General features: G+C 48.2%; 1 protein-coding gene across 1 annotated transcript in view; it reads left to right on the top strand.

The window, feature by feature from the left end:
- Nucleotides 1-12,474, top strand: part of LOC119386573 (nodal modulator 1-like) — a 327,869-nt gene that overhangs the window by 21,397 nt on the left and 293,998 nt on the right. The window contains 2 exon segments of the mRNA XM_049413977.1: nt 4,620-5,000; nt 7,518-8,500. Coding sequence (XP_049269934.1) covers nt 4,620-5,000; nt 7,518-8,500 — 1,364 coding nt within the window.

Below are 12,474 nucleotides of genomic sequence, written 5' to 3'. Positions count from 1 at the left end.
AGAAAGGTACTGGAAAATATGCTGCATTTATCAGGATTTTCATCATCTGAGAGAGATGTGTGAGGCTGCAGCAGCGAAATACAAAGCCAATCAAATAAGAGGCAGTTGTTAACTCGTGAATGGCAATGCCATTTAACCCTTTGAAGGTCAAATATTTTCCGAAATGCGACCCACCAGGGTCGATTTTTTTTTTGTGAATTTAGATTCTTCAGGTGAATCTATTTTAGAAAAAATTGTCGAACTTTTTTAGGATTACCATAAAGTGACAAAAAATTTTATTCTTACACAAACATGGTTTTATTCATGAGTAAAGATCTAAAAAAGAGCTTATATGACTGTTGAAAAATTATCCGTTGCGATAAACGTGTGTGTAGTTCACAGACGTACAAACATAAGTGCACGAAATGGCTGGAGTGGAAACACGGAGCAAGAAAAGTCAGCTTTGATCAAGTCGGCATCGTCTCGCCGCGGACGCTTTTGAGGTGTCGCTTGCTCATCAACATTTCAGTCTGAACTCGTAAATAAACTCTCGTATGAAGGGCTGACATCCAATGATTCAGATTCTGATGTGGCAGTCAAGTGGCGATTCGGGGGAATTGTCACTAGACTCACTTGCAGCAGAGGAACCGGCGCGCACTGAAGAAAACTGTATGGTTTTGCGCGTCCGGAAAGCAAAAACAAATCAGCAACCTTAATAATCCTTGTCTTATCGCCAATGAGGCGGAAGCAGTTTTTGTGAGTCCCCAAAACTGGAAACGCCACCACGGCGGCATCGTTTGTGTCAGTCAGCGCCCGCATGAAACTGGTGCAATCGTGCCCCGGGGAGCAACAAACGAGATAGTAACAATATGGTCACCCTTTGAGAGATTCTAAACCAGGCAGCCATCAGTTTTGTGGCGTGAGAAGCGGGAACGACCCGAAAGACGAAACCAAAACTAGCCGGCGCACCACTGTGTGAAACGTGCATTGCATGCTGCTGTGCAGATATCAGTGCATGTGTGACGTCACACCTGGCTATAAAATGTACGCGCTTTGCGAATAACGAGATCTTGGCCATATCAGCTGTAGTAAAGCACAAAAAAAAACAATAAACGGACAGATGTCGGCACAAGCAAAAAATTTTGTGCGTTCCCGCAATGTAGCAGCACATGCCAAGTAAGGGAGATGATCGAAAAAGGTGCGCTTTTTAAACATGCAAGCGATGATGTACATGTACGTCATTGACCATCTTGAAGGTGTTCGCAGAGGACGTACATGTATGACGTTGACCCTGAAAGGGTTAAGTGATTTCTGTTCACTGAGATTCTACTGCAGATAGAGTGTGAAATGAATAGTCTGGAGGGAACTTTCAATTAAGTGCAACTTCTCGACCTGTTTCTTTCTTGAGAGGAATGTTGTTGGAACACATGATAGTCGGATACAACTTAAGAAGTCCGGAGAGCCCAGGCGGCTGACATCAGTGATGTGATAGCTGCGCCAATTGCGCCAAACTGCGCCAAGACGTGAAAGCTGCTACATCCTGCTACATCTCCGCTGTTTTGCGCCAAAACTGCGCCAAACTATAAGCACACTAGCGAAAAAACGTGCGCAGCGCGCCGCCGGCGGCAAAACGCGACACTCCAAAGCTGCCGCGCGGCAAAATTTTCGTGCCGCGAGAGCAATGTGTACGTGCATCATTTTTCTCGGCACGCTGCCCGGCGCTTTTTGGGGACATAACCATAACCGACATAACCCTCTCCAGACTGCTGCAAATTGGCGTGACTCCCCAAACATGCACCTTGGAAGGAGCGGCTCGCCGCGAGCTGGTGATAGAGGAGGCGCTGGCTGGTGTGACAGCACCGCCGCAGCAACATAGAAGTAAAATTTCAGTTGTTAGTACAGCGACGTCCACGCCTGTCCTTATTTTTGCACCCTTTTTTAAGTTCCGCTACTCGAACGAGTGTTATACCCCTGTCACACGGACAACTTTAAACCGTGGTTAAGCTGACTACGGTTACGGCTGACCACGGTTAGGGGTAGCTACAGCAGAAATAACAGCATGGTTTTGCAGCGATAAGCGACATGCTACACAAGAGGCATATTGAGGCCACGAAGACGCATCGGAATTCAGCAGGTGTACTGAAAGACCTGCATATCAGACGTATTTGGACATGACAAAAATTGCAACCCAATCCGATCCAGGCTCTTTGAGAATCCAAGTAACCAATTAGGAGGCGTGATGTAACGTAACCGGCTGATACGAATTCGTGAAATTTCTCAGCCGAATTCCACTGTGTCGAATGGGCCGAAATTTGGATGTTCCGAACTCTTTTCCGCGTCGCGGCGGGTGATACGAACTTTGTGTACCGAATCCGTCGAGCGACGGCCGAGAGCAGAATGCTGTTAGTCTTGACAGTGTGCGCACTGCCGCGCGCGTACTTCCGAAGCTAACAGCATTCTGCTCTCGGCCGTCGCTCGACGGAAGTACGCGCGCGGCCAGTGCGCACACTGTCAGAACTGCGGTTATCGTTTGCCATAACCGCTGTGGGCGAAACCGCAGTCGCTCTTGACACTATCATGTATGGCGACGATGAAACTGACGGGACTCCGAAAGTGCACGTGCGTCCAACGCCCACCCAGTCCAAGTGGCGCTGCTTCCCGCAAACGCCGCAGACAAAACAGCGGCAGATGCGATTATAGATAGCAATACAGGCGACGCAGAACGTAGTTTTGAAGGCACGTGCGCAGCCAGTGCAGGCGGATTGAAAACGGAACTACCGTTTGCCGCAACCGCCGCGCACGAAACCACAGTCGCTATCAACGCGATCATCAATAGCGACTACGAGCTCCGAAGGTACACGGCTAACGCAGCGGTAGATTAAAGGCTATATAGTCGTAGAAAAAGGCACGATGCAGTGGTGTAGCCAGGAGGGGCGCACACCGCCCCCCCCCTCACCCCCCCCCCCCGCGGATTTTTTTTTTTTTTTTGCTATGGCATACAGAGCCCAAAATGACGGGACCACACCTGCCTGCCGCCCCCACTTCAAATCAAGGAGGTGCCGACCCCCCCCCCCCCCCCCCCCCCCAGGCAAAAATTTCTGCCTACGCTCCTGGCACGAAGCCTTTCGGCTTCGTGTCGATCTTCGCTTGTCACTATGGTTGAGCGGACTTCCCTTAGTTTTCAGTTGGCCTGATGTGAAGCTTTGACGCGCGCTTTCGCGGCAGCCAGCTGCGCCGTCCCTTATTTGTCCGTTCACGTGTGTCCCAGAAAGGCATACGCGAGTTCTTTGACAGAAGTTAATGTTTTGTGCGTATATTGTGGTTTAAAACAGGTCTGCTACTCTTTTGATGATACCAAATTTTGGGCGATATGAATATTGTCATTCCCCCTTCAGATTCGTATCACCGAGATTCTGCTGTAGTTGGAAACCCTACCTGCATTGTTAGTTTGGACACTCTAAGCTATTATAAGACCACAACGCCAACGGCAGCCTGCATTGACACCCTTGTCCAATGTTTACGCTTACGGGGCTGTTCGGGTGAACCAATTGGTGTTATGCAAACAGCCATTATTGGACAGAACTTTTTATTTCAAAACAGTTCCTCCTTATTTGACTGTTTTGCTTGACACTGGTTCATTTTCCCCTTGGCAGTGGAGCGTTTAGCTGATCCAAAAGCTGTTTTCCTCCTGCTCCCAAACGCGTTTTTGGCTGCTCCAAAAGCCCTTTTACCTGCTCCAAAACGCACTTTTTGCTGCTCCAAAAACCTGCTCCAAAACAGCTTCAGTCAATCACATCACTGCAGCTGATTGCCTCCGCGACTGATAAAATACTCCCGCTCATGCACTTGTCAGTGTTCTCCGAAGGCGAGGTCACCGGTTCACAACGACAGTCCGGAGTGCGCGCCCATTAGTGCAGGCTTGTGTGCATCTGCCTTTGAGCAGGAAACGCCGCGGACTTCTCAAGTTGTATCCGACTGTAGGTATTCATTATCTTGAAAATGCATTTTTCAGCAGAAGTATTTGAATTGGTCAAATTGCGAGTGAACACATGCAACTGGCATTGCCATTGCTTTTAGTTTGCTTATTCGAGTTGGGATATCTTTTTCTTAAGAGCGTTTGCATAGGCCCAAATCTGGAATTGTTGCCGACTAAGGTGCATATTCAACGCTGTTTTGTATTTATTGCACTTTAAAAGCTCAGTTCAATGCGACATGTGTAATCGGCGGGTCAATTCAGTTATTACTGCTGTGCAGTTGGGAGAGTGTGGGTATTTTGTAAAGAGCTGAAATACCAGCATCGTTTTACTTTATATTGAGGTTAAGGCCCTATATCTTTCAAGTGTCGCTTAGTGTCGCCATCTCACGGGAGCTTGAAAAAGACTCAGAGGTATATGGATCACCTCATTGGTCAGTCACTGCACATTTTAATGTGTGGTCCACTGCTCAGTCTTGACATTCACTCACAAGCTCGGACATTGAAATGTACTGCTTGCTGTTCACATGGTAACAGAAGTCGCGAATGCCCTGAATGCTCACTGTGCTTGATGTTTTTTCTTGCATGCTAATTGTAATATCTATGTTAGTTGAATGATTACACCAACAGATTACTCGCTGGTAATATCGGCTAAACATGCTCCCAGGTAATCGACGACAATGGTACCCCCACCGAGAGCCTCGTGGTCGCCGGCTACGATGTTCGTGGTGAAGTCTTTGGCGAGGGTGACCCGATTCGAGGCGTGCACTTTGTGCTCGCATCCGACAAGTCTGAGACGGGGGCCAAGGTGGCGCTACGAGGCTGCGAGGACAGCCCGCCCCGTGGTTTCAGTCTGCCGGCTGGCCTACACTTCTTGTGCACCGTGACCTCTGGCAGTGATGGACAGTTTGTGTTCCCCGCTGTGCCACCGGGCTCGTACAAGTTGCTGCCCTTCTACAAGGCGGAACGCATTGAGTTTGACATTGCACCACGGCAGGCTGTCTTCTCTGTCAAACACGGTGGCCACCGCTTCCCCAACAAGTTCCAGGTAAGTGACACAGTTACCAGAGCAGCACTTGATTGGCAGCACGTCACTATTAACAGCTGCATCTTACCTGTATACTTACTTACGGGCAGAAACCTGAAGTCTTACGAAAGGGACTTGGGAGGGCTTATGCTAGTTGGTGGTCATGACAATTGTTATAGCGCGAACTCAGGACAAAGACAAAAGGTACACGGTTTTCCTTGACGTTTCCTAAGGTTTCTTTTTCTATGTTGAATTTTTTTGCCTTGCTTATCCTTGAATTGCTCATCTTTTGTCGCGTGGTTGTGTCACCTATATATTTTCGTGTTCTGCACAATAAACCTAGTTGGAAGTTAGCACTCGTCTTCGCGTACCATTTGCCTTTGTCCTGAGTTCGCGCTATAACTGTTGTCTTACGAAAGGGGTTCAACTTAAATTGAGGGCAATGCAGTGAGCCATGGAAAGGAAAACAGTAGGTGTAACCATAAGGAACAAGCACAGAGCAGAGTGAGTTACGGAACAGACGTGTGTTAAGGACATCTTAGTTGAAATCAAAAAGAAATGGGCATGGGCAGGGCATGTGTTGAAAAGACAAGATAATCGCTGGTCGTTAAGAGTAATATTTGAGTTACATGGGTGTTTGGAATGCCTCTCAGCCAGTCTGTTGATTCAAAGGTAAAGTTCGAGCTGCTACACGGGCGTTTTCGAAGACCGCCAAGCCACTATAGTCTATCGAGTTAACAGAGCACCCTGTGATTTGATCGAAACTCCAATGGCCATTGTGCAATGGAAACGGACATATGCCCTTTCATTCACATTGTGCAGGAAGAAGGAAATCAAACCAGTGTGCATTGGAGTATTTTAAATGAAAAGTATTTCTTAGCGAACCTCAGGCACTTTGGCCATTTCTATCTATCTATCTAGCCGCCTACGTATGGGCACTCTCCTGATCGTCACCATAACTTGCAATATACCAAAATTGGCATCGCAGGGGATCTGTCTATGACGAACACGATTCACTGGTCATGACATGAATAATGCAAAACATCTGTCGCATACGTCATGAAACCCTTTTCATCAGTCACGTGTGGCACATACCCGCATACCGCAGTTCATGTTATGCGGGCATGTGCCACAGGTGTTTCACAGTCTCAACACGGTAACCACGAGCATAACACATTGAAATGTAGCAGTGCAATATTTTAAATAAGAATGTATCACCAACTAGCCCCGCAACGTGTTTTGTTAACACATCGAAACGCAAGGCAAGTGAGGGAGCTGAAGGCAGGACTCCCTTGGAAGACGCTCGACTGCCATCCACTCGTCCACGTGGTCCGTGGACTGAGAGCCTGAGTGCACTACTGGAGGCGCTCACTGCGAAATTGCCGGCAGAATTTTCGTTGCATATTATGACATTTGTTGGCACTTAAGAGCCTTTAACTTTCACAGTGATGCATTCCTTCTCTTGTTCATCCTCTGAGCATAGTTCGGCGCGCAAGTGGAGCTCATCCGCAGTCGAAGCGGCACTCATGTAATGTAAGCGCCCGCAGCATCGAGCGGCCGCTGCTGCGGGTTTGTCAAGCGGCTGATCGAAAGACAAAGCTTGCTGAACCATGACACCTGGCTGCACATTTGTTGGTGTGGAGCCGCTGATTTCTGATTATTTCACGTACAAGTATTTTTAACAACTTATATCCGAGTTTTGAGCACATAACGAACGACGCAGCCGCTAGGCTGGCTTGGTCACATTTGACGCACTATAACTTGTTAGCAACCAAAGTAATGCAATGTTTTTTTATGCAGAATGGTAGATGACGTCCTTGTCTGCAATCAGAGGGATTTTAAAAAAGATTAAAAATGGCCTTTTTGAGAAAACTATTTTCAAAGTTCGGCGTTCTTGGTAAATCACTTACGTTTCAGCCCAATTATCGAGTAAAACGGAACGCGATAAAACCACGCAAATTATTTTGAAAGAGAGCGAAAGTATCAAAGTTAATATTTACTGATTTTTATTATTTTCACTTTAACTTGCTTACAGCAATAAATTTCTGAAATACAGGTATTTTGTGCAATTTGCCATGTTTGTGATTTTTTTTTCTTCAAAAGTGCTTTGACAAGCAGGAAAATAATAGACTCATAAGATTGTACCTCACTTGTTCTTTAAGGGGAATAAATATTGTGACCAAGAAGTGCACCGTTTTTTCCTTAGGTGCGCTCAAAATTCAGAAATCGCGAAATTGGCGGAAAAGTGTTTTTTGCGGCCAAAATTAGTATTTTTTTTTTCAGGCGAACAACATTTTTTTTTCGCAAAACTAACTTCGAAATCATTGTTCTGGGTGTAATGCCTAGACCTACAGTAAATTTCATCAAAATCGGGAATGGTGACCGGGACCTCGTGCTCGATCATATCTGGACACACCCAGTGGCTTGACTCAGTGCTGTCTCCTGGTAGTTTTGGCTTGACGCAGTCTTAGACGTTAGCACTGTAAGAACACTGAACCATCGCCGACTTGCCCACTTCACCTTTGTCTGACCTCGCAGGTCCAAGGCTTCAGCGTGAGTGGCAAGGTGCGTGTCTCCGAAGAGGGACCCGGTGTGCCTCAGGCCGAAGTCTTCCTGGGTGGCAGCAGAGCGGCGACCACCGATGCCTCTGGCACATTCCACCTCGAGAACATGAAAGCCGGCCAGTACGTCATCCATGTCAAGGCCCCCGGCATGACGTTCGACCCGTTCCCCGTGCGGGTGTCACCCAACACACCCGAGCTTCCCGCCATAGTGGCTTCTCAGTTTGAAGTGTGTGGCACCATTGAAGGTGCCAGCCGTAGGATCATCGTGGAAGGCAGCAAGGAGCCGTCGACGGTGATTGCAGACTCCTCCGGAAAATTCTGCACTGCTCTCAAGGCCGGCAAGTATGTTCTGCGACCTTTTGTCGGAAAGGAGGAGGAGGCCTCGGGCCTTCGCTTTGTGCCTGCCGACATGTCGCTGGACGTTCCCGTTGTCAAAACGGACGAAGTGGCCTTTAAGAGATTCAGGGCCGAAATTCGAGGTAAAGTGGCCTGCATCAAGGAGTGTGGGCAAGGTCTCAAGGTGTTCCTGCGTGCTGCCAACTTGCCGGAGGATGCCGAAACGGCCACGGCAGAGGTTCAGCCGGATGGGAGCTTCCATTTTGCCGGTTTGTCCGTGGGGAAATACAGGCTCTGGGTGGACCGCCCAGAATGGTGCTGGGAACACGACCGAGTTGGCGGCAAGCTTCATGCCGTCGACGAGGCCGTCTCACGTCTGACGTTGCAGCAGACGGGTTTCCGGGCAACCGTAGTGTCGAGCCACGCCACTCGCGTCGAAGTGGTTCACACCGACGACAGCGCTGCCGCCCTGAACCTGGAAGTCCCTGCGGGCTCGTCTCGGCACTGCTTGCCCAAGCAAGGAACGTACGCCGTGCGACCAGTCGGATGCCACGAGTTTAGGGAAAAAGACATCAGTTTCGACACATCTCAGCCAACTGCCATCACTCTGACTGTGTCCAGGTAAGGAAGGTGTTGCAGCGTTAGTCCACTTGCACACAGAGATGCCTGAGGAATTAAGTAATTGTTCCTGTACCAGGCTGTCTTGAATCTAATTCTGTTTATATGTTATTCGGGCACATCAGTTCCTTAACGAGACCCTGTTTTTTAACAGTGGAGCTGTTTAAGCTCACCGTAATTTGTCTGTCGGAAACAGAACCGGCGCCAGAGTCCCCTCTAGTTAATTGAGGAACTCTCTGGGAAACAGAAGTGATCATCGTCATGAACCGCCATGCAGTCTCTTAATCCTGTTCTTCATCGTCGTCGTCTTCATCTTCTGCTTCGCTTCCAGAACACGTGCGGCGATTTCTGCGGTGTGGGATACCATATCCCGATGGGCGAGAGAACGAGTACATAGAAAAAGAAAGGGAGCTAGAGAGAGAGAAAGACCGAAAAAAAACGAAACAAAAATCCTTGGCGAAAAAAATTTCTGGGCAAGGCGGGTTTCGAACCTGCGATCGTAGGATCCGAAGGAAAGCACCATAACCACTCGGCTATCCAGGCACGCTAGTAGAGCGTTGCATAGCCTTGTATAGTATCATATAGCAAGGGGGTGGAAAAGGGAAGTAAGGGTGAAGAGGAGAGATCTGAGGTTGAAAAGGAGAAGAGGAGGGAAGAGAGTGAGGCATTGTATAAAAGAATGAGGAAGTGAGAAAAAGAAAGAATCAAAGAAAGTGAAAGAAATAGAGATAGAGAAAAAGATAGAAATAAGGAGGAAGAAAGCGAGAAAACGCTGTCGCATGGTTAGTGCCGCAGGACCAGTGGCACGCTAGGACTGACATGTACACACTGCTTGCCCAAACGAAAGAGTACGCGCTCTTTGTTGGGCCTGAACTTATATAGGCACATAAGCTACAGGGGGCGCCACGCTTCAGTGGCAGCCTAATGGAAGGGCTGAACTGTGGCGATCTCTACATCTTCCCCCTTGAAGCTTTTGATGATCCAATGGGAGGATAGAGGAAGCCAAAGACACCAAAAGTTTCACAAGTTCAAATGTTGCGGCGGAACAACGCACCAGCCGTAACATATTCGCATCCCACCGCCACTACGCTCTCGCTCCCTGGCTGCAGGGGACTGTTGCATGGACTGTCCGAGGGGGAACTGTTGATTCCGCGTTGTTGGCAGGCTGAGGTTCCTGAAGGGGAACTTGCAGCTGTTTGCGGTGGTTCCTCTCCAGAGGCAGTAGGTGCAAAAGGCAGTAGGTGATGCCGGTGGCACTGTAGGACGCCACCTCCGACATGCAGCCGACTATCTGTGCTACAAAGAGTTTCACCGTGTCTAGGGGAGTGGATGCCTTGTGGGTGATACACGACAAGGTATCTGCCATGGCTGGTATCGCATGGTCTTGAGTCGTAGTCTATGAATACGAGGTGGCAACATTTGCAGCTCCATCTTGCCCAGAAGTAAAACGAGCGGCAGGTTATCAGTCTCGATGTCGAAGGTGATGCCAAGGACGAACTCGCCATGGCATCACCTGATGCCATGGACGAACTGGATAGACCGCGTCGTTGCCAAAGCTTCTTTTTCAGTCTGGCTGTAACGCTGTTTGGTCTGGGTCATTGACCTCGAAGCGAATGCGTCTGGGCAGTGCTCTCCAGAGGGTTGGGCCTGTAGTAAGACTGTGCCAAGCTCGGACGAACTTGCATCTGCAGACACTGTAGTGGCTTACGATGGGTAGTACTTGGCCACGCACCTGTCTGACGTCCTTAATTTTCATGAATGCTGACTTTTGGTCGTGCTGCCACAACCAACTCGCGGACTTGTTCAGCAAGGTTCCGATGGGCGCTGTGACGTCTGAAATGTGGCAAGAATCTGGCGAGATGATTCACCATTTCGAGCAGTCGTCTAACGCCGGCGACGTCTGTTGGAGCTTCCATGGCTTTGACTGCTTCGACCTTGGCTGGATCTGGCCTGGTGCCCTGTGCCTAGACGACGACTCTGAGAAAGGAGACCTCAGATACCCAGTAACGACAACTTGTCCTGGTTCAATGTGATGCCTGCTTTTGCAATGCAAGATAGCAACTGGCTCAGTCTGGCATCATGCTCCTGGCGGGTGTGTCCAAAAAACCAGAATGTCATCTATCATATTGGCGACTCCTCCTTGGCCCTCCAGGATTCTTGCAATCTGTTTTTGAAAGTGATGCCAAAGGGGAGCCGACAAAAACAGTATTGGCCATGTGGGGGGATGAACGTCGTGAGCTCTTGGGAAGCTCTTAGTAACTTCTGGCTTTGAAAAAACTGTCATCACCGAGGAGGCTAAGCACTTGATCAACAGTTGGTAGAATATGGCAATCGCAGAGGGCGACCTTGTTCATTTGAGTCAAGTCAACGCACAGCCGGTAGGAACCAACGTCTTTCCGGGCGATGAGATCGGAGCACCATGGTGTTGGCTTGTCGACCCTGTGGATCACGCCCGCGCTTTCCACTTTGTCCAGCTCGTGGCAGATGACGTCGAGCAGCAGGATGGAGATCCTGTGAGGGAGGCTTAGCGAGAAAGGCATCGGGTTTCAGCTGTATGATGTCCTTGAGAGTGCCCAATCCCTTGAACAGCTCAGCGTGCAGTGTTGCTTTTTGCAGAGAGAGATATAAAAAGAAGAAAGAAAGATAGGGGAGAGAGAAACTGAGTTTGACAAAGAAGGAGGAGAGTGAGAAATGGTAGTGAGGGTGAGGAGGAGGAAAAGGAGTACGGGAGAGAGTAAAGCATAGTGTACTGAGTAATGAGCAAGAGAGAAACAAATGGAGAAAGAAAGAGTTAGAGAGAATCAAGGAAAGAGAGAGAGGAAGCAAGCGAGATATATAGAGAGAGAAGGGCAAATGGGAAGAAAAATTGAGCAAAAGAGAGGAAGAAATGGAGAAAGAAATAAATAGAAACAAAGAGGGGAAAAAAGACAAAAGAGACAGAAAGATAGAGAAAACTAAAGATAAACAAAGAAGGCTGCCCAGCTCTGCACTTCCTTCAGGCTTTGCAGCCCTAGCGCGAAGCTGCTTTAAAGGGACTGACTGCTGTCCTTCATTGCCTTTCTGTTTTGTATCACAATAGAAAGCATACTGCCTGAAGTGTCCAACCTTGCAGCAGTTTCTCTGGAAAGCGGGCAGATATATTTAAAACAGAATTTTTCTATCTATGTTCTGTCATCGTCAAATGGTGTAGGGACGCCTGCAACACTGGTTACTGCACGCAATGACAATCGTTGCGCCGGTGAAAGTAGAAAACAGGAACCACAGTGCAGTTTTTGCAGGCTCCATTAGGTTTTGTTTAATAATAAAACAATTACTGTAATGGTTGTTTAGAGCTCACAAACTGCCAAATAAAGTATTATTGCCACAAAATCTCCAGCTTTTTTTAGTCAGCCTGAAACACCACCGCAGTTGGGCAGAAAACTTGGTCTGTTCCAGCAACACTGGCACGCCGGTGTTGTGAAAGAACTTTAGTGGTCCCACTCATGCCAAACATGCAACTGAAACGAACATGAGATGTGCTTGACAGAAGAGAAGGTCCCTGGTGTTTTTCAGTTATGTTTAGGTGTTCTGTGTTGCATATGCGACATGACAGCCAATGTGGATGCCATGCTTGCGTGGCTCGTGTTTCTCCGCCGTAGGCAGGCAGACAGGTGAACACGTTGCTGGCAGCGCCAGTGGGTGCCTCTTTGAACATGTGAAAAAAAAAAGCAAAAATTACTCTTTGACACAAAGGAAAGCTGCCAAAAGTGCATAAAATACAATTTTAAGTTGCCCTTATTGATTTTCAAGCAAAATAAGTCTACCTGCGAGAGTTTTTTTGCTCCTAAAAATAGATTGAACCACATCGCTGTTGGGTGATGCTAGCGATCATACTTTCACGACTTTCAGAGCCAAATTATGAATATAATTTCTTTTTTATTGGAAAAAAGCATGCTCTTTGCCGCCGATGTGACAAACAATCTGCCCATTTTCACCAC

Source organism: Rhipicephalus sanguineus, chromosome 3 (assembly GCF_013339695.2).
Source record: "Rhipicephalus sanguineus isolate Rsan-2018 chromosome 3, BIME_Rsan_1.4, whole genome shotgun sequence".
Classification (NCBI taxonomy): domain Eukaryota; kingdom Metazoa; phylum Arthropoda; class Arachnida; order Ixodida; family Ixodidae; genus Rhipicephalus; species Rhipicephalus sanguineus.
Note: the sequence above shows the minus strand (reverse complement) of the source record. Positions and strands in the feature narration are given on the sequence as shown.